This window comes from Poecilia formosa, unplaced genomic scaffold, assembly GCF_000485575.1.
Source record: "Poecilia formosa unplaced genomic scaffold, Poecilia_formosa-5.1.2 Scaffold0, whole genome shotgun sequence".
NCBI classification, from domain to species: Eukaryota; Metazoa; Chordata; class Actinopteri; order Cyprinodontiformes; family Poeciliidae; genus Poecilia; species Poecilia formosa.
Window position 1 is genome coordinate 7127181 of NW_006799939.1, and position 22307 is coordinate 7149487.

Consider the following 22307-nt stretch of genomic DNA (forward strand, 5'->3'; position numbering starts at 1 on the left):
CTCCTGGGGTCGACGCTATTCGATGGGAACACCGGACAAAAACAGAGACGGAGTAAATAGGTCCTCACATTCCTTTAAAAAAAGCCCCTCTCCTTGGTGTTTCCATGTGAACTGCTGCTACAAAAACACGTTGACGGTAGGGGGTAAGTCATTTTAATCCGTGTTTTTTGGTTTTTCAGCTTGTGTTATTGTTCCCAATTTCCCACCGAAGTTTCGCCGGAGCCTGCTGTCCCACCATAGCAGCGACCGAGGCAGGGATCTCGGCTGAACTTTCTCCGCACACTCGGTGTCTGTTTTCGTGGCTTAAAAGTCGATTCTGCTACCAGAATGTTGTCAAAGTTAAACAATTATAAAGCAACCATTACATCTAGTTACAGTGTTTTTTTATTCACCAACAGGTGGGTACGTGTCAGCGTTACTTTGCTAGCTCTTAATGTAAAAGTTTAATAAGCCTACTTATGTTCATGGGTAATAGTAAGTGCATACACCACTACAGGTCGGTAGTGAGCATTGAGGTTAGTCTGAAGATTAATACTGCGGTTTGTTCGGAAATAGATAAAATCTGTAAACTAATAATTATCCCAAGTTCTATTATCTGTAAAGGAAAATATGACAAATAATCTTAAAAAACATCTTGTGCATAGTGTCTTCAAATGTGCATAGTTCCACATGGCCCCCCATATGAAATGACCATGTTCAGTGCTGAACGTAGTGAGGCTTTACCTTGTGAGAAACAGGATATCATTGGGAAAGCATTTAGGTCGGCTTCGCATTCATAACTCTAAGCTCCTAATATGCAATTGTGTATTTGGAGTTCTGACATTTTAATGTGAAGTTTTAATGGGCTCCAACAAGCCGAGACTGATTCTTCTGAATCACCTATGATCCTGTTGCATTCACCCCCACCCCCAGCCTGTGCAGATGCATGCGCACAAAGTTTGTGTAGGGATTGACTGGTTTATGGCTCCCAAAATCCGCCTGAGTTATGTTTCTGAGGAGAGTTTCTCAAGCTAAGCACCTCAAGGGACACGAGGAAATTCACTGAACGAGGGACTGTAATATATTTCTCTTTGCTGTACACAGGTAAAGAGACACACAACAACAAAAAATAAGTAAATAAATGCCAGAGTAGGGCTCCTAAAAGTGACAAATTTCATGTTAATCGCAATTTATTTACAGGGATGTGGGACCTGCTGCTCAGGCCTCTGAAATGTCTCCAGGAAAAGTGATCTGTGGATGATGCTGTGAGTCAGAAGGAAAAAAACCAAAGTCATCAAATTCAGGCAAAATATATCCCAAAGAGCAACCTCTTCCAGTTGACATAGAAGCAAGACTTCTGCCAAGTCAGCTGCTGCCAAGTCAGCTGCTGCCATGTTGATGCCAGGGCCACTGTGGTTGTGGCTGTCGCTGGCATGGGTTGGAAGCTGCGGCTCTCACAGCCTGTTCACCTGTGAGCCCATCAAAGTGCATCGGTGCCTCGGGATGCCCTACAACATGACTTTCTTTCCTAACATGATGGATCACTACGACCAGGAAATCGCAGCTAGCAAAATGGAGGTAAGCCTAAACGACGTAAGACCTAACGTTCCTCCTCTCTGTACCCACCTCTGTAGAAGTACAGCTTCCTTTGAACTCTCGTAGCTTTTCTGCTTCTTCTGAAACGCATTACTGTTTCTGAAAATAACCAACTTTCATTCTTCAGCAGCGACTTCCACTCTGAAGAGTGTTGTTCTTACAACTATCTGGTTGTGGCTGTGTGTGGCGTGTTCGTTGATCTGACAATGAAACTCAAAAAATAAAAATCTGAATTTTGAGTTTCCAGCTGCATCTCTTTCCATAAACCTTTATCAAAACTCTGAAATATAATTTTATGGTGTAAGTGTTTTAACAAATGTATGTAAATGAAGTTTTTTGCTATATAAAAATCATGGATGCACAATCAGGGTTGTGCATCTTTAAATTCACTAATGACTAAAACATCCACCACTCCAAAATCTAGGCATTAATGAAGTTTGTAGGCTAAATATTGATTGGTATATAAATCACTCTGCAGCTTCTGACATTTTTCTGACATTCTTCATCAATGAGTAATGGGTTTACCAGGCAATGTAATAATTAATGAAGTACAATTAGGGTTGCACTGTTTGCAGTTTTCTGGATGACCAACGATCTTTAAAAAAAAACACCTGTTCTACCGATTCCGATTTCAGCCAATAATGATTTTTTTTCATCTGAAAAATCTGTAAATATAGCGACAAAATTACTAAGTTGGCAACAGTAGGGTGACTATTGTTAGCATATCCAGATGTGACCTTGTCAGTAGGGCTGTATAAATAAATCGATTTGGCGATATATATCAATATTTCCGCCCTCGAAAAGTATCGATTTTTCATCCCCGAGTATCGATCCGTTAAACAGTAGGGGTCCATAGCCTGACAGCTCTTTTTAACGTCTAGTTTGTTATGGCGTAGCAGCAAGACTCCGCCTCCCTCAGCCTAACTTTCAACTCGAGCTTAAAGTGCACATTATAAACTACACACCAGTTTTTAAATTGTGTTAATAGGCCAAGTATAACCTGAGTTATGCTAAAATTAGTAAACCATATTTTTCCGAATGTCAGAGAAATGTCAAAAGCGCCGCCATTCCCCGGCTTTTCCGATTATGTGAGAGGGAATGAACTTCCAAACGTACAAAACGAAACGAAACATTAGATTCCTGTGTTTTTGGAAATGTAAAATCTTCAATAAATAACAATGGGCTGTATTTTGTTGCTGAGGAACGAAGTAAAGTTGCGCAAGTAACCGTGAAAGAGAAGTGGAACGGAGAAGCGGAAAGGAGTAGCGGCGCGAACGGAGCAGCTGCAAAAGCAGTGAAATCGCGAAATCAATGCAAATTTTGACTGGTAGCATTCACTTCGCAATTAGTTTTTAGCTTAGCGGTTTCTGTTCTGTATATAAAGGATTACCTGAAGAATGAACATGGGTTGATAACATCCGAAGCGGGCGCGCAGCGGCGCTGTGTTTTGAGCAGGAAGACGAAGAGGAAAACCCCCAGCCGGAATCCGCGGCGCAGTGAGGATTTCCATGATAACAATGGCTGATCGATCATTCTTATTAGCAACAGACAAAAAGTATCAGAGACTGAGAGTACTATGAGATGCTGGCAGTCTGAAAGGCAGCTACTCAGAGATCCAAGCAGGGGAATAGCGGCACTGCGTAGCTACAGGGAGTCGATCACTACGGGGTGAGGCGGAGCCACTACTTTAGCAGGTAGAAGATAGCAGCTTACAGCCACGGCTAACTCCGGGAGCCAAGGTAGAAAAGCCTTTTTTCCCCATAGTCCAAAAGACTGCATTTGTGGCTGCATTTTTACTCCAAAATGCAGCCACAGTGTCCAAAAGAAAAAACATAAGTGCAATCATTTGCATATTGAGAGTCTACAGAGGCTGATAATCTCCCCACTCTGCTCCTGGATTACCGTTTAAACTTTTGAGTATTATGTCAAATCCACATGAATTAAATGACAGAAACTAATTCTCTCATTGCGTCTTTGATTCATTTTGTCCAGCTGCAGACTCTTAGACTGTCCAATCAGAGTCAGGTATTGGGTAGTTGGTGCTTTTAATCAGTTTTCAGTTAACTAAATTCAAGTCTATGGAACACAAAATGTCACTAAAATCACTCTGTCCTTCTAAAATCTTTCAGAAAATTGTAAAAAATGCACTGAATCGTAGCGAATTGTATTGCTCAACAAATATCGTGATACATATCGTATTGTGACCAGAATATCGTATATCGTATCGTATCGTGAAATTATTGTATCACTACACCCCTACTTGTCAGTCAGTCAGTCCTCTCTCACAGCAAAGCTAAACGGGACAGCAGCTGCTTTTCCATTGACCACATAATTACGCAATTTGACATTTCAAAAATAAATTCGCTTTATTTTGTAAACACAACAATTTGTGTTTACAAAGAAACTTGCTCTTCAGTAAAACACTTTGGCCTTAGGATGAGGTGTTTTTTTTAATTTATTTTCACAAGTCACATGACCAACAACCAGACGTTGCCACTGACGCAAACCAAGAAGAAGAAGAAGACGACAGGAAGTAGCTGGCAGATCATGGTGTGGCATGCTTCTGAATGATTATCGCGTGAACAGACTTATTCATGATGTCTGAAGGGTTCGGGAAAATAAAATATCTATGTTGATATTGGCCCAAATTCTCATACCGGTGCATCCCTGGTAACAGTCAAGTAGTGACCCTCCCGCTGCCCCACCCAATGGATACTAAACATGTGGTCCCAGATTGTAATGTGGTTGGAAATACTTGGAAACAGTGCAGGGCTGCAGGTGTTTGGAGCAGCCAGTCAGGACATGATGGAAATGTGAGCCAGAACCATAATTCTGACTTGTCAGTGGAAAGCGGTTTGCAGGTCAAAAGAGAAAGAGCAGAGCTCTGAAGGATTTATCACGCACTTGTTGGTAAACTCTTTAAAACAGTTGCACAACGACACATTGCATGTTGCTTCACACTCACCGTTCTGGATGTTTTACAAGACGATGGGTTAAAAAAAAAAAAAAAAAAAAACCCCGCAACGATTTCTTTATGCAGAAATCTCTAAAATACAACTTTAATCAACTCTTGGTTCACTTTTTGCGGCGATCTGTAACAATACGCACCTATAAACTAGTCCAGTTGTGTGTTCCTCTGTTGTTTTTATGTTTGTTTCATTTTTCTTGGTAGAGCATCTTGTCTCCAGGCATTCCTTTGGGTCCAGGGTTCTGGTTACTTTTACACTCCGTGTCAGACTTTGTGAATATGAGCAGTGATCTGTTGAAGGAGTCTTTTGTGTGGCGTCTGGCAAAGGTTGCAGGTGTTCGATTTCACAGCAGCCTTGGCCACCGGCAACTCTATCGACTTTGTTGCGTAGAGCCTTTGATTTTCAGAGGAAGGGGAGGGACCCGCCTGGTCCCACACAAAGCTGACTGTGCATACCACACCAAGTATCTTCTGTCTGTTAATGACTTACTCATTCCCCCCCTCCACTGTACGCTCTGCTGTCTCCCATGTTACAGCAACAACGCTTGGCTTCAGCCCTGTCTGAAATGTGTAGCTGTTTATCACTAAGCCCTGGTGCTGGAATCCAACAGACTGCCTCAGTCTCAGCCCAGGTCGGCTTATCAATCCAGTACTCCAGAGGGAAGGCATTTGCTCCAAATTCCGGCAGATTCAAGAGGTGGGGTGTTTTAGGTGTTAGAATACCTAAAAAAAAAAAAGTAATAGGTGACAAACCTCATGTATCTTTTTCTTCTAGATAGAGATATTGTTTTGAAAAGAGTTGACCTTTTTAAAGCAGTAGCATTATGTAAAGTTGACTCTTTTTTTAGCTTTACATTATTTTATAATGTTATTCTCTCATCAAAAAATATACCTGGAGTTTTGCTTTGTTTGAGAAATCCTTTTATGTCCCATGGCAACTATTCAGCTGTGAAAAACGTCTAGGTGGACCTAGCTCCGCCTTCGAGGACGAAGCTCCTCCTCAGAGCTGCGGCTTCTTGGCTTCCAAGCTTCCGCTTCACAGAACAACTCCCTCAATCAGCTCCTTTAGACTAGCCGTCAGCAATTAGCAAAATTCTAATTAGAACTGCGCATCTGACGAGCTACTTGTCAGTGCAACGCTGGCAAAAATGTTAAGTGGAGCGATGTTACGCTACGACTTCCTGAAGGCAGAAGTTTCAGAAAGAGCTGGAGTTTTTGAAGAAACTGAGGCCCAATTTCAAGATGTTAAATTTCAAAGTCAAATTTCTCACTTCTAACAATAGCTATGCCACTTTTGACAACTTAGAAACTTTACCGCTATATTTAGTCACTTTTCAGACAAAAAAAAAAAGTGGTATTGACCAAAATCAGAATCAACAGGTCAGGCTTTTTAAAGACTGTGATCGACTATAAAAAAAACTGTAATCGTTGCATCTGTTCTGTCAAACTAAAGACAAGACAAACATATTTGATATATACATAATTTTTATAACAACTGAAGGTAACATAGTTACTTGATTGCGCTGCAAAGTGGAACTATGTGCCGGAAAAATACATAACACTGCCCCTTTAAGGCAGAAAAGGTTTGACTTAATTGCATTGACGCATGTTGATGGTTGGTGAAACGTGAGCAGTTTTTACTGTAAGCACTGCAAAGCAAATAAAGGTCAGATTGTTGAGCCCAGAAGGCGCTCCGAGTCAGGGACCTCCAAAGGAGAGAAACAAGGGTACTTATTGTCAGAGAGAGAGAGAGAGAGAGAGAGGCGATCCTTGGCCTCACAGATATGGGACCTCTGCCAGAAAGGATTTAGGGAAAAGAAGCAAAACACTGAATAGCGGTCTGTGTTTTAGAGTATGCACCATTTGGTTTTGGGGGTAAAAACACAAACTCCTTCATGTGTCTTGACTGCATCTCCTAAATATCTTAAAATTACTCAGTAGACAAAGTTTCTGCAGTTAAAAGGTGGCTTTAATGTCAACTTGCTTGTTTCAGAAATGTATTTCCTTTCATTTCCTGCCAGCTATATTGCGTACCCCCCCCTCATAACCACCTGACCCCTTCCGCCGCTCCCTCGTACGCCCCTCTCCAGGAAGTTCTTGACCAGTGTGTTGAAACAGAAGAATATGCTTCCTCTCCAGCCGGTGAATGGGCAGCTTTGTGCGCCGCTGAAAAGAACGGTGCATCTTATCACAACAAATTTCAGACGGAGATTGTTTCACGGTCTAATTTTATTAAGCAAACATGACCCTCGATGTCTCTGGGTCTCTATGCCTTTGTTATTTTTAGATTATTGTTAATTCATGACAACAGACGATGTCTTCGGAGGAGACGGGAAGGATTGTGTCCTTCTTATATTTATGATTCTCTGCTCGAAAAATAGTTTTAGGTGTTATCTAATCATCTATCTTCTTGCAACCTGCTTAATTCAGGATATTCCTTTCACATTTTTCCCCCCACCAATCGCTTAACATAAGCAAAATGTTGTGTTTTCCATAGACTTCATTTTAGAAACATAACCTCTGTAACCAAAAGTCTCAGTTTAAAAAAAAAAAATTTTTTTTTCCTCTCCCGTTGCAGCCGTTTATGCCCCTAGCAAGCCTACAGTGCTCACCGGACGTCCACCACTTCCTGTGCCAAGCCTTTATCCCGGCGTGCAGCGAGGAGAACCGGGTGATCCGCCCATGCAGGGAAAAGTGTGAGGCCGTCCTGTCCGACTGCGAGGAGAACATTCGCATTTTTGGCATCACCTGGCCTCCTGAGCTACAGTGCAGCAAGTAAGAGGACACACCCACCAATAACAAACAGCAACTTTGACACATTTAGTCACATTACAGCCACAGGCTTTTTTAGCCTTCGCTGTACTTTATAAAGATTTTGTGTAATAGACTGGGTCTGCGCATTACTAGGTTTGCAGTATTGCCTTTGAATATTGCAATAACCATGTCGGTCTTTACTACTCTCATTTACCAATTGCCAATTTATTAGCTGAGCGATTTATTGGCTGTACAATTTATCAGCGACTCCTTATTTTTCACCAAGTGTAGAGTTTTGCATGTCGACCAAAATGTTCAGATGTGACCTCATCCAACCAGAGCATCCTCGTCCACATCGTTTGGTCTATAATGTTCTCTAAAAATTCCCAAAGGCTTCCACAAAACGGCTGGATTTCTGATGAATTTGAATTATAGTAACTTATGAAGGAAAAAGTTTTTTCTGGATGTTATTTAGGAGCATCAGGGTAAAGCCCCAAATACAAATGAAGCAATTTTTTCCCGTTTATTTATTTTTTTCTGTAAAACATTTTGACGCATCTTTTTTCCTTCATGTCACAGTTGTGCTGTACTTTGCATTGTTCTATCAACTATTGCTAAAATAAAACGCATTGAGGTTCACGGTTAGAGAATTAGAAAAAAAAAAAAAGCGTAAAACGTTCTACAGGTGTGAATGCGATTGCGTTTCCCTATCAGCCTGATCCTATCACTGCTCCTGTCCTCTAGATTGAAACCTTGCGGGTCGGACGGTTCCGCCCTGCCCTCCACCACCCCGGTGACCCCTTCGTCCCTGAAGAGAGACCTCGGCTTCTGGTGCCCGCTGCAGCTGAAGACCAAGCCGGGCCACGGCTCCTCGTTCCTCGGCGCCCAGGACTGCGCCCCGCCCTGCTCCAACATGTACTTCAGGCCTCACGACATCGAGTTCGCCAAGAGCTTCATCGGCGTGTGCTCCATCATCTGCCTGGGCGCCACGCTCTTCACCTTCCTCACATTCCTCATCGACGTCAAGCGCTTTCGATACCCGGAGCGTCCCATAATCTTCTACGCCGTCTGCTACAGCTTCGTCTCCCTCATATACTTCCTCGGCTTCCTGATCGGAAACAACGCCGCCTGCACCAAGGCGGATCACCACGGCGCGGTGGAAACCGTGGTGCTGGGCTCGCACAGCAAAGGCTGCACTCTGCTTTTTATGCTACTTTATTTCTTCACAATGGCGGGGATCGTCTGGTGGGTCATACTCACCATCACCTGGTTCCTGGCAGCTGGACCCAAATGGAGCTGCGAGGCTATCGAGAAGAAAGCGGTACGGTTCCTATTTGTAAACTCCAACAAACTGCAGTTTGAAGTTTATAGTTTTCCTAGACAACGCTGCATGTTGTTGTTTACATCCAGAAATTTTCCACGTACACAACAACGCCGGAGGGCAAAAAGACGATTGTTTTACTTGCCATTCACAGACTCACTGCTGCGGTAAAACAATTCTGTTTTCAAAATGAAACCTGGAAATGTAGCTACTATTAATTCAGTGCCGTGTGCTACAGCAAAGGGGACAATAACACAGAAAATCCTTTGAAGAACAACCCAGAACCACTCATATTCTTCTTTTTTTGTCACTTTATAACAGCTATTCCACACACACACACACACACACACACACACACACACACACACTTGTTGCCATAGCAACCGACTGACAACAGCTCCTCTAATGCATCAGAGTTTAACACCAATAAACACAGAGATATTTCCCACAGAATATAACATTCAGTGTGCTGCTGTATCATGTTTTCAGGCTTCGTGTTTCTTTTGTGATCATTAATAAGTGATCATCTGAACTCAGTGGTGGTTGATTAGCTAATTTAAACACCTGCTCTCAAGATGGTCTGTCAGAGATTAGATGTGTGAGTCACATCTACATGTTAAGGTTGTCAAGGTCAAGCTAGAATAACTGACCTACTTCCCTCTCCCTCACTAATTTATTTATTTTTTTGTACTCAAAACTTTTCACTGACCTGTCAAATGAGAGCGTTGAACCTTCTTTTTTTAAGTTGTCATAATGTTGACAATTGGTAGCAAAGCACTGCATTCGTTTTCCTATTGAACATCATGTGTACATTTAAGATTTGGCGCGTTATGATGACAACTGAACAGATGAATCCAACGGTGTTCTTCCTCAGAGAGCAGTTTTCTGCTGTCTGAGGAGTTTTCTGCTGTCTGATTATCATGCGGGCGATAATGTGGGCATCTAGAAAAATCTGGTAATTATGCTCCAAAGCAACAGTTCTCTCCATGTTCTGTGTCTCTAGGTGTGGTTCCACACCGCCGCCTGGGGAATCCCCGGCGCGCTAACTGTCATGCTGTTGGCCCTGAACAAGGTCGAAGGAGATAACATTAGCGGTGTCTGCTTCGTGGGGCTGTACGACCTCGACGCGCTGCGGTACTTCGTGCTCGCCCCTCTGTGCGTGGGCGTCGTGGTGGGCCTCTTCCTCATCCTGGCGGGCATCGTCTCTCTCAACCACGTCAGGCAGGTGATCCAGCACGACGAGCGCAACCAAGAGAAGCTCAAGAAGTTCATGATCCGGATTGGCGTGTTCAGCTGCCTCTACCTGGTCCCGCTGGTCACCCTGCTAGCTTGCTACACCTACGAGCAGAGCCACCGCAGCTCCTGGGAGAACACCTGGATCAATGACAGGTGTCAAGAGTACAGCATCCCCTGCTCCCACAAGGTATCTGTGTCTGCTCCTGTCATTCACTCTCAAATATTGGCTCCGATCTTATCAACCGATTTTATCTACCTCTGTGTAGATCTGTAAATCAGCGAGTAGCAGTGTTTCCATTATAAATATCCACAAAACCTTTTCAGTATTCAATTAATTTTGACAAAAACACAATTTGAGAATTGTGGTGTTTCCATTAAATAAGAAGTGCAACTGAAATCACACATGAATAAGTCTGTACACACAATAAGTCATTAAAAATTAGAGATAATTTATGTATAAATGCAGTGTTTTTGGGGGAACTGGTCAGCTGTTTTTACAGAACTGTGGATTCAACACTTAGGAACTGCAAACTCAACTTTTGATGAACTGTGTGATGACCTGTTGTTGAGCCAGCTGTGCATTGTCCAAGGAGGCCAGTTTCTACACATAAGTTTAAACTATTTGGTCTTCATCTACTGCAATTACATCATGGTGGCTTAGTTGAATAAAAAATATATATAAAAAAGTGGCAGAGCAGCACATAATGCCTTCTTTCCCAGCACCAGATTGTCAGAATCAACTTAGCCCCTTGAAGAATGCCCGTTTTAGCTTCAAATTGGATTTCTTAATAAACACAATTTGTCTAGATCACAAGGATCTTGTTAACGTCTGTGTCTTGTCTGTGTTTCAGGCCACGGAGCTCCACCGTCCCGACCTCTCTCTGTTTCTCGTGAAATACCTGATGACGCTGGTGGTCGGGATATCTGCCGTTTTCTGGGTCAGCAGCAAAAAGACCTGTTCCGAGTGGGCGTACTTTTTCAAACGAAACCGCAAAAGAGAGTAAGGCTCTCGCATCTGTGACGTAGCAACAGTAACCAGAAGGAGCGCTGCCATGTCGCGTGCTAACGGGTCTCATTCTGTGGTCCGCAGCCCCATAAGCGAGAGCCGCCGGGTCCTCCAGGAGTCCTGCGAGTTCTTCCTGAAACACAACAGCCGCGTCCAGCACAAGAAGAAGCACTACAAACCCACCTCCCACAAGCTCAAAGTCATCTCAAAGTCTATGGGCACGAGCACCGCCATCTCTCCCGCCAGCACCACGCACCAAGGCTCCTCTGCGTTCGGCAACCATGAGCTGCACGCGAGGGGCTCCCTGTCCGAGACCTCTGCCAGGGAGCACCTGGACCGCGGCGCCTCCGGCCGAAGCTCCAGGAGGGAGCGGGAGAGGGAGAGAGAGGGCGGGGAGAGGCGCAGCAAAGGTGGGAGCTCCAGTAAGGTCAGCAGCCGCTCGGAGAGCATGAACAGAGTAGCAGACGGCAGGTAAGAGGGTTTTTTTTGCCTTTTCTTCAAGACTGAGCAATTTTTACAAACTCATTGTTTCTTGAGATCTTTTTAATTTTGCCACAATATTTAAATTTTAACCCTTTAACTAGTTACGTAGTGGTAAAGTGCAGACTCTTAGCTTTGTTCATTGGTTCTTCTGCACGCAAATGTGACAAAAGTCCATAAAACAAGGGTGGAATCGTCTTCTGAAACTCTTTGCTGTCTTTCTGGGCCTTTTTAGGTGCAACATTTTAATATGAACTAAAATATACAATGAAAGCAAATTGTACATTTTCTTGTTTAGAAAAAAAATCATTGAAACCTATACATATATTTTTTTCAGGTTTAGATCAAATATCTCTTAAATCTTAATCTATGGGCGCACTGATAAATCACCGCGATTTCCTTAGTTTCGAGGGATTAGTGATCGGTCGATACTTGAATGACAAGCCGATTTTATCCACCTCGGCAAAAGTCTGACTTCCGCACATGTCCGTTTAACAGAAGTTATCCCACTGTTCCTTGTCATACTTAGCCACTTTTCAAACCAAAAAAATGTCGGTATGGGTGAAAATGAGAATCGGCAGGTCAGGCTTTTTACAGATCAGAAAACTGCATTTGGTGCAGCCCTACCTTAAGCATCAGTAGAACTTGCTTAAAAAATTGATTTAGCTCCTTAGTAAGCATTGCCTTGTAGGTTGTCACTGAGAAGCATTTGTGTTTCTCTGTAATAGACCTTCAGCCTCTCCATGGTGGCCCACCCTTATCTCCGATCTGCCATCTTCACCTGAAAAACCTCAAATCAATGAAATACTTTTTCTTTCTTTCCTTTTTACCATCATAATTTGGCCGTTTCTGAAGCTCGTTTTCTCCTGCACATTTTCTTGGACTGTCTCACTTATAAATGGGATCTCGCTTCACAGTATGTCAAATTCAAATGTCGCACTCGGAATCAGCCTTCTGTCTAATTAACGAGGAGATGATGAAGGAACAGCTGCACCTGTTTACGAAACAGTTTTCATTAAAAATGTAAATCCTTTTTTATGCTTACGCTGATTTGTCCAATTACACCTGAGCCCTGAAATAAAAAAGGTTCCGCAGATCAAGTACACATCGGAGGTTTGATTTACTTGGTGGAAAGTGTGTATTTGAGCAGAGACTCTGTAAATTTTACTACGTTGAGCAACAAAAACAACATATAAGCGGCTATAATTTCTGCATCATCAATCTGTATTGTGCCTTTGTGTTTAGAATGACTCCAAAAAGCGAGCTGTCAGACGCCAGACAAGCTACAAGTGGACAACAACAACAGCAGCAGCAGCAGCATCTGACTTTGAACCAATCACACAGCAGCATTCTGGACTCCGCCCACCAGAAGGTGGACAAGGCATCAGAGGAGAGTAAGGACCCAAAAGAAATCTAAGCTAAAAAAATGTTTCCTGTTCAGTCTTCCAGCTGATGGTGGCTTAAAGGTCTTTTAAGTTGTATCCAGTGAATGTTTAGCAAACATCAGCTGGTTTGTTGGACCAGATATGTGTAGGATTTAGACTGCAGCTGCTCAAGGTGATGGTGACTGCGTGTTCCAGCTTTACCGATCTTTTAGTCCGAATGTTGAAGAACACGGCTGGATCTCAACCAGGCTACTACCAATGGACTTTTAGGAACATCGCGTACATCACAAACACTTTTTAGAGATTTTAGTTAAACAGCATTCAGTTCCTTAAAAAACAAAAAACAAAAAACAACTGCATCATGATGTGTGTAAAATATTATTTTTATTGTAGAATTCAAGCTTTTTTGCTGTATTAGTCCACACACTGAATTTTTATTAGGTGGTTTATAATGTCGCCAAACATTCAGCCCATGAAAGTTGTGCTGTTTTTGGAAGTCTTATTGTTACTTTTGGATATGTTGTTTGTTATAAGACCAAGTATGTAACCACTCTTAAAAGATGCTCTTAAACTTGAAATAGTTGAATGTGCAAATTTATTTTTGAAAAGCTTTCCACTTTTTTTTTCTATCGTGAACTTTTTTTTTTTTTTAACATTTTTTGTACACTGGTGTCTTTAAAGACATATCAACTGGACCGGATTAAACCATCCATCCATTTTCTGAACACCCTTGTCCCTCAGTGGGGTCGGGAGGGGTGCTGGTGCCTATCTCCAGCTAACGTTCCGGGCGAGAGGCGGGGTCCGGATTAAACCACTTTTTGGCAAATAATCCAAACATAAACAAGCAGGCCTTTTTGCACTATATGGTATTAGAAGCACAAACCACAAATTACTGAATAGTAAATAAATACAAGCAGTGATTTATCGATATAAGTGTGAGCAGGCCTGGCTTTTCTTCACAATATGACTCTGTTACTATAATCTTCAAATTGCGAAGGCTTTCCTTAATATCTGTACAACTGGGGCGTTTGACCTGTCCTGTGTGAATTCAAGTTCTCTTGGGACCTCCTGGCCAGCAGGGGGCTCTAGCTGTGAGGAGTATTCATAACATTTAAGTCACAAATAAATGATCTAAAGTTATTTTTGCACACCTTAAGTGAATCATATGACAATATATTACGTCTTCAATGCTGCATGATTCTTTGAGTTGATTTTTTTTTTTAACTCTGGGAGATGAGAAATTTCTAGAGTCACAAATTAAAAGGGAAACTGTCAATGAATGTTTTGTTTTGTATTTCTGTCACCTTATATGTGTAGTTTAATAATGTACCTTGAGTAGACTGTCAAATATTCTTTTTCTTTCTTTCTTTCTTTCTTTTTTTTGCTGTTTCCTCAGTTAATTTTTGTACCTTTTGTAGTTTGTAAACTCGGACTACTGTGATGTTTTGAATAAAAACACGTACAATTCTTTTCTATGTTGTGTGAGTCAGTATTTTATTGAGATTATTTTTTTATACGCCAGAGTTCAATTAGGAATCGGAAGAAAAAGAATATCATATGAAATGTGGTGCTCAGCTGTTTTTACTCTGATGCCCTTAAATGCAACAAATTTATCTTAGAAGTCACCTGACTATTATTTTTGTGTGTGTGTGTGTGTGTGTGTGTGTGTGTGCAAAGAATAGAAAAACTTAAGATATGGAAAGCAGATATAAAGACCTACTAAAGATTTGAACTCATCAGACTGTTATTTCTAAAAAATAAGAATAAGAATCGAAAACCATGTTTTTATCTTTTTTGCTTACACTTTACTGTTATTTTGTAGCGAGGCACTCTTGATCTATCTGAGCTCGGATTTTTTTTTTTTTTTTTTTAACCACTGACTCAAGATCTTGACAGAGTGGCCTCACTGTGCCCCCTCCACATCACCCGGGAATGTTTTCTTTAGCTCCGTCTCTGCGCGGTGAATGGCTCCTTCCCCTGTCGGCCTGCCCTCCTCCGGCCTCCTGCTTAGACGGACTGTCGCCTCACACAGCGGCACACTGACTAGGCTGTCACCACCGGCAGGATGTCTCCTCTGGCGAGCCGCCTGCTCGTTCTCCTCTGCCTGGCTTTGCCTCTTTACGGGGTGGAAAAGGTGAAAAATAGAGGATACCGAAAGGAACCCGACGTTGACAAGGTAAGACCCTGTAAAAAAAAAAAAATCACCTTAAAGACTCAACTTTTCAAAGTTGACTCTCTTGATTGGATGACTCATTAAAATGTGATTGTCGCAGTCGGTGACCTTCGTGTCAGCGCCCCATGTATTATTAATGCGTCTCATGTAACTTTCATTGATTTGTTTTTGCATATTCATTAGTCTCACTCTAGCCTTTTTAGTACTGTGCTGTTTAACGCTGTTTTAGGTGTCTTTTTATGTCGTGGAGTTGATTAACACGGGAGAATTCATTATTTTATTGGTTAATTCACTTGTCTTAACGCGAGGCACTTTAAAAATGATCCTCCTGCATCTGAAGATCATCGCTGTTTGTGTGGTTCTACAGTCAGCTGGTTCTCCGTTACTGGCAGCTCTCCAATAGACTCACTAGGCTCTTCAAAAAGAAAAGAAAAAACAGGAAATTGGGGTCTGACTCAAACCCTCTGGCTTTGTTACTTGTGTTCCCATTTTTCCGGTTGAAAATAACTTTTTATAGATATGAGCTGTTTTTGTTCATGGTTAACAGTTCTCCAGTTGGTTAATTTTAATGATCGTCATCCCCAATCCAAAGGATGTTTGTGTCTTTACTGCCTATGGGAATGTTGATGCAGAAATGACACATTTACCCCTTGAATTTGGGGTTTCATAAATAAAACTTGCGTTTATTTTAGCTAGGTTTCCTAGAACCAGTGAACCCCCTACCCCCTTCCCCGGTCCCACTGCTCCCAGAAGTGTACATACTGAACCTTCAAGCAGTTACTGTAATTTATGCCTCCAACAAGCTGTTAGGTATACGCATACTTTTTTGACGGATTTTCAGGTTTTTTTTTTTTTTTTGTGCAGGGGCGGATCCAGAACTTCTTCTAGGGGCTTGTTGAAAAGGAGCCTGTAAAAAAGGCAAGACAAAAATGATGTGGTGACCCCACCAAAATAAAAGACATAGCCAAATTTCATAATTTTTAACTAGGTATGTTCTCAAATGAGACATGAAACATAAGGCTAACTTTGAGAAAATGTCTTAACAGTTTATAAGTTCATGCCTTAAAGTCCTGTGTACCAAAATCAAGCTGGTATGTTGCGTTTTATAGCTCCCAGAGAATTTATTGTGTGTGATTTCAAAATGTTCTGACTCTAATTTTGGACTCAATATGTGATTCTCGTAATATTTTTAGGGGTGGGTCCAGAATGAGTGATAGCTTTTCAAAATGGGCCAATATGTCTAAGTGAATATAAATATACAGTCCGTCTTAACTGAACTCTACCATTGCCTTAGGGATCTGCAACTGAAAGGGGCCAAGATAGGGTTCAGTACAGTTCACTTTTACATTGGAAAAATCAATGGAAACGAGGCATTAAATAAATGTAAACCCCTTTGTGGACTACCACAGCTAGGATGCTCCAATCATTAGGAATGACTGCCATTAAGACGCTTGCTAACCCTAACCAATGCACTGAGCCTATTAGTTAAGAAAAAGCTTGCAAGCAAAACACTTCCAAAATGAAGTAGTTTGGCCTGACCTTTGTTTTACCATTAGCATTAGCATTAGCTTTAGTGCTGTTGGTAAAAAATTGAATACAAACTCAAATTTTGACCCCTTCTCTAACGCCACTTACTTATTTTAATAATTTGATATATTAATTCATAATCCAGAGACATCAGTTCCACCCTTATTTATCGGACACCACACACGATAAATAACCAATTGAAATGTTTAGGCACCGAAATCAAAAATGTTACAGTTTAACCAATACTGAACATCCCCTTTACAAATGTTTATGTTTCTACGACTAACATTTAAGATTCGCTCACAATTCTTTTTTCGTAGTGTAACAAAGTCCGTATTTTGTGACCGTCTGTATCTAGTGCACAGGAAACGATGCAGAAAAACCCAACTGCACTAGACACTCCTCGGACGAGGGAAGATCTCCTTGTCAGAGCAGCATGGTAATCTTTAAATCCAACTTCTTTACGCCTGAGATCCATTGAATCAGAAATCTCTCAAATCAAACCCTGCATGTTCCTGAAAAGCTTTTGCCTGTGCTTTGGTGTGGACTAATGCATGAAAAGCAGTCAGTACCTGTACAGTTTCCAAACTAATGCACATGGCATGCGCTCAGGTACAGGACCAGAGTCCATCTTATGTACAATATGGCCATAGTGTAAATAGGCAGGCGGGCTGCCACTGTAGAAGGAGCATACAGGCAGCTAATATAAAAGTCAGCTGTATTGCAGGGCGGACAGAGTTTCCATTCATTTGTCTGCTTTTGAAAGCCCTCCAGAAATACAACCTCTAATAAACTCTGCAGACATTTCCACCCTGTGAATACGCCGGTCTTCTCGAATCACTCCCAGACGCCGTCACCAATAACCCCAGGACGCCTGGAAGTATCTCGTCCCATTTTTCCTGAAAGGACTCCAGTGTTATTTCAGCACATGCAGTGCCAACAAGAACCTTCTAATTTCATCGCTTCCCAGTCTTTCCTCTGGAGATGACGTAAAGTCTCGTATCTCTTGGGAGCTAAACCCTTTAGCAGCTTAATGGCAGGAACAGACTTATAGGAATTCTGCATTTCATCCTATTTTTAGACGTTTTTGTTTTAGATTAGGAAATCTGAAACGCATTTCTTTGTTGTTGTTGAGAATTTACCTCTGGGACCCAAGTCAGGACAAGATGTTGAAACCGAAGTAAAAGCTCTTTGTTCTCCACCCCTACTTTTTGATTTACCCCTCTCCCATCCCCCCAACTTAATGTCTTTTGGCTCCACTGCTGTTCCACAGCTGCATGCTGAGTAAAAAGGGCAGCAAACCCAGCTGCTTCAGTCAACTATGATTGCCTAAGGTCAAGGTTGGACTTCCTACGTGTCAGTTTATCCTGCCTGAGAGAGAGAGAGCACCCACAAATAACCTAAATTAAAACCCATCTGCTGCCTCCCCTATCATCCCCACCCACCACCCCCCCAAAAAAACACCAATTTTCAAAACCTTTGTGCTGCAATCACTTGGTATAAAATTTCTATTCGAGGAACGTGTCCCGTCTCGCTCGTTTGGCTCCTCCATTGTGTCGGTGTTTGTGTGCGGTAGCTTTTTTGGCAAGCTCTCTGCTGACTTTGAGTGAGTCTGAGTCAGCTTGGGTGAGTTGCAGCATCTGCCTAAAGATAGCAGACAAAAACTGAGCAGGACAATGAATCACACGCCGCAATGTGCGTTCACACACCTACTAATTTAGACAACCTCCAAGCCCGCAGTTCCTGATTTACGCACAATATATCATTCATTAGCTTGGTGGCTTGATGTCTGTCGGTGCTAGAGTCCTCTGCTTGGTTTGGAAATACATCTGTGTTTTTTTTTTCACTTGCACCCCGACTGGCATCGGATTTTGTTTACGTGACTTGTAAATGAGGTATAATCTTGCCTCATTTTTGTGCATGTTTCCTAAACACACGAAGGCAGCAGTAAACGGGAGACTGAATCAGGAACTTCATTTACCCGAAATTCGGCTGTCCTTCTTGGCATTCATGACCCTTCCTGTTTTTCTTTTTTTTCTCCAGTATGGCAGCTGCATGCAAGGCCCAGCAGGAACCTCTGGAAGAGATGGTAACCCCGGAGCCAACGGCATTCCAGGCACCCCAGGTATCCCGGGCCGTGACGGGCTCAAAGGTGAAAAAGGGGAATGCGTGAGTGAGATCTTTGAGGAACCCTGGAGGCCCCACTACAAGCAGTGCGCCTGGAACGCACTGAATTATGGGATCGACCTGGGTAAAGTGGCGGTGAGTATTACCGCCTGAGCAGTATCTGTGTTACGAATTCACACGGAAAGGACTCACAGTTTCACCTCAAGTAACCGCAAGCTTTAAAGTAGTTTACTGGTGTTTTATGAGACACATGAACACAAAGCAGAGCCACATTGCGGCGCAACTGCAGCTCCAGGCTTTTTCTTTGGGGGGAGGGGGGATTTGTCTTCACTGGTTTCATGCAATCTGGAAAATCCCATTCTTTCTTGTAAAAAAAACAAAAAAAAAACTAACTCCAGCTCAGTCAGGTTGGATTGAGTTTGTGTGTTGATGTCAATTTCTGAATCTGTACGCAGGAAATGTAGGTTTATGCGTGGACTTTGGGAAATTCCAGCACGTTGACATGCTTTGATCCCAGTCCTTCTAGCGTATTCTGAATAATTCTGAAATAATTTTTTAATATATATTAAATGCAAAATGTCAATATTTTTTTAACAGTTTTGGCTCAATATTGGCTCCGAGTGTGTTTTTCATTTACCAAATGGCCTGTTTTTGAGTCTGTGCACTCCAGTTAACAATTAATTACTAAATCTGACTTTTGTTAGTCTTAAGATAAGTCAGATTTCTCAGGGTTACCATGGACACCGTGTTGCAATGGACTGAGTACAAATGCACACCAAACTTTTTATGTCTTTATTTGTAAAAACAACAAATACAATTCTGAAAACCATTTTTTCTTTCCTATTACTTTCACTTTTACACAATTTTGCTCCACCTTGTGTTGGTCCGTCACATAATGTCCCAGTACAACACATTAAGGTTTGCGGATGGTTGGAATGAGAAAACATGATATAATTATATGCTTTTTTCTGCATAAGTTCTGTAAAACAAATTCACTCAGAATCTGTGTGTTGCCGTGTCTAAGGACTGCACGTTCACCAAGCTGCGCTCGGACAGCGCTCTCAGAGTCCTCTTCAGCGGTTCCCTGCGACTCAAGTGCAAGAACGCCTGCTGCCAGCGGTGGTACTTCACCTTCAACGGAGCCGAGTGCACGGGACCCCTGCCGGTGGAGTCAATCATCTACTTGGACCAGGGAAGTCCAGAGCTCAACTCCACTATCAACATCCACAGAACATCCTCAGGTAAGGGAGAACCTGTAGTGAACTCTAAAAAACCCAAACAAATAAAATAAAGGACAGAAACATTGAATCGTGGACTGTGCCTCACTGGTAACACTTTATTTGAGGGGGTGTGCATAAGACTGACGCGACACTATCGTAAACATGATGAAACACTGGTAGCATGAGTCTTCATGAAGTGTCTTTGGGTAAATAATTCCACTTTTAATGCAAAATTGAACTAAAAGTTGCATTAAAAGTCCACTAAACGTGTCAATTTTACATTATATTTTAAATAAATACATTTAAAATGCAAAAGTCTATTAAAACTTGCATTAAAAGTGTCATCATTTACTGAGTGACACTTCATGACAACAGGACTAAACATTCATGAAGGCTCCTTCATGCTTATGATAATCCCATGTCAGTATTATCTTCAAATAAAGTGTACCACCTCATTTTGTACTTGAGTAGGTTTGCCTTATTTAAAAAAAAAAAAAAGAAGTTTTATTTAATCATTATTTTTGCTCTCACAGTTAAAACCGTGGTATTGGAAGATGACTTACCGTCGTCTCAAGAGTAAACAAACTGAGGTTTGGTTTAATGTTTAATCCGGATCATTTGAGCAAGAGCAATGCAAAACGTTTCTGAAACAAATCCGACGGATCAAACCGGCACGTCGCGGAGCGCATTCAGAAGCTTCGACGTGCCGGCATCGTCTTTACTTGTTGTTCAGAGACGACATATTTTATCAGCCATGACAATTCCTCTTCCCGTTGATTTGGCAAACAGACCAACCGTATCTTTGCACCAGTGTTTTTGCTCGGTCTAAAACCAACGCCGGTGTTGCAGGGCAACAGAAAATAACAGAGGCATCGTTTAGCTTTTGATCTGGCTGAGGCTCGCCAAGAAGTACGCCCCAGGTAATCCTCCGTGTGCTCAGCTGCTGCCGAGCAGGCTGCTTCTTAACTTCACAAGGGCCACCGCGTGTCAGAAAACTAATTCAGGATTTAAGATGCGAAACGATTGAAGTTGTGCGTTTTTGCTAAAAAAAAAAATTAAAAAAATTCCTGGCCTCTGACCTCTGCTCTTGTTTCCCTTTTGCAGTTGAGGGGCTGTGCGAGGGCGTCAAGGCAGGGTTGGTGGACGTGGCGGTGTGGGTGGGGACCTGTGCCGATTATCCCCGGGGAGACGCTTCCACGGGGTGGAATTCTGTGTCCAGGATTATCATAGAGGAACTGCCTAAATGAGAAGACAGAGTGATATGAAAGGGAGGACCCGGTCTTTGTAGTGTTGGAGCAAGTCGCCTGACACACCAGAAATAATCAGGTACGGCCGGTTGAGGCGTGACAGAGCCACTGATGGTACCTTGAATGTTTTTCTTTTTTTTTTTTTAATTACACGTACAGAAAATTCTGTTGCTCTGCCTCCTGGAAGTAAACTCTGTACTGTGGTTTATTTTTTTGTCTGCTGGTGGCCTGGCAATTGATTACAATAACCATTCAATGTGCTTCAAATGTACTGTATGATGTGTGTGTGTGTGTGAATCGTTTCTGTCAATAAAGTCACGTTTTTCTAAAGACTCGACTTGATCACTTGTAGGAAGTGGAAAAGACGTGGGATTTCCAAGTTTGGAGAAATGTGGACCATAAAACTATGAGCTTGGGAAGATATTTATATTTTACAGAAAATGTCCCGTTGTCTGACTTGTGTCCATTCGTTTGTTAATTCATCCTTCCATTCTTCCATTTCTCCATTATTTCATCCAACGTCGCATCTTTCGATTCATGCATTAATCAACATCATTCATCTGTCAGTTCATCCATTATTTAACACACCCATCTGTTTGTCCATCAGTTCTTTAGCGTCCAATTTTCTTTTAAAACCATTTTACCTACAGAAGCATAAACAAAATATGTTATTAAAATAAAGAAGTTCCTGTAGGAGAGGGCACCTGATTCTAAGACATAAAAACTACAAACAACGTCCTAAATGTTGATTGTTTCCTATTATTGTTGGACTTTATTGTGTGTATTCTCAGCGAAAACAGGATACGGGTCACTCCTTTAAAACTTTACCAAATCGGTCTCACGATCTTGGGTTGTTTGAGTCATTTTTGGGTTTGTTTGTTATTTCATTGTTTCTTAGTTTCTAGTCTTTGTTTCTACTCCTTTTCTTCTTCCCTTTCTTAGTTATTTTAGTTTAATTGTTCCTCATGTTTAGTTATTTGCTAGTGTTAGATTCAGTTTTTCTTACCAGTTTGTGTATCCTGTGTCATTTTCTCTCTCTTCCCTCACACCTGCAACCCATTTCTATTCAGCCATCTGTTTCTTGTTCAGTAATCAACTTCCTGCAGTAAATACCCATCTCATTCTCAGTCACTCCTTGTTGGTTCCTCCTGTTATTCTCTTCCTTGTGTTTCCCTGCTGGTCAGTGATCTCTGGATTTCAGGTTTTTTTTTTTTCTTCTTCATTAAATCTTCAAATCTAATCTTGAAAGGCAGTGTAAATTTTACTGTGACATTTACACACGTCGTAT

General features: G+C 41.9%; 2 protein-coding genes across 4 annotated transcripts; both read left to right on the forward strand.

Moving 5' to 3' along the window:
- On the forward strand, nt 1-13080 carry fzd6 (frizzled class receptor 6). 2 transcript variants are annotated; one of them, XM_007568357.2, is made up of 8 exons: nt 1-143; nt 1180-1557; nt 7122-7318; nt 8042-8618; nt 9622-10041; nt 10706-10854; nt 10945-11331; nt 12586-13080. In XM_007568357.2, the coding sequence occupies exons 2-8, from the start codon at nt 1372-1374 to the stop codon at nt 12755-12757; spliced, it is 2088 nt and encodes a 695-aa protein (XP_007568419.1). In that variant the 5' UTR covers nt 1-143; nt 1180-1371; the 3' UTR covers nt 12758-13080. The 2 variants fall into 2 exon arrangements, with proteins under 2 accessions (XP_007568419.1, XP_016536610.1); XM_016681124.1 differs by having other exon boundaries at nt 1-136.
- A 1513-nt stretch (nt 13081-14593) lies between these two features.
- On the forward strand, nt 14594-21349 carry LOC103149390 (collagen triple helix repeat-containing protein 1). 2 transcript variants are annotated; one of them, XM_016681723.1, is made up of 5 exons: nt 14594-14901; nt 16784-16864; nt 18469-18687; nt 19577-19793; nt 20877-21349. In XM_016681723.1, exons 1-5 carry the CDS (start codon nt 14791-14793, stop codon nt 21017-21019), a joined length of 771 nt encoding a protein of 256 aa, XP_016537209.1. In that variant the 5' UTR covers nt 14594-14790; the 3' UTR covers nt 21020-21349. The 2 variants fall into 2 exon arrangements, with proteins under 2 accessions (XP_016537209.1, XP_007568619.1); XM_007568557.2 differs by lacking the exon at nt 16784-16864 and having other exon boundaries at nt 14605-14901.
- Nucleotides 21350-22307: the final 958 nt, after the last annotated feature.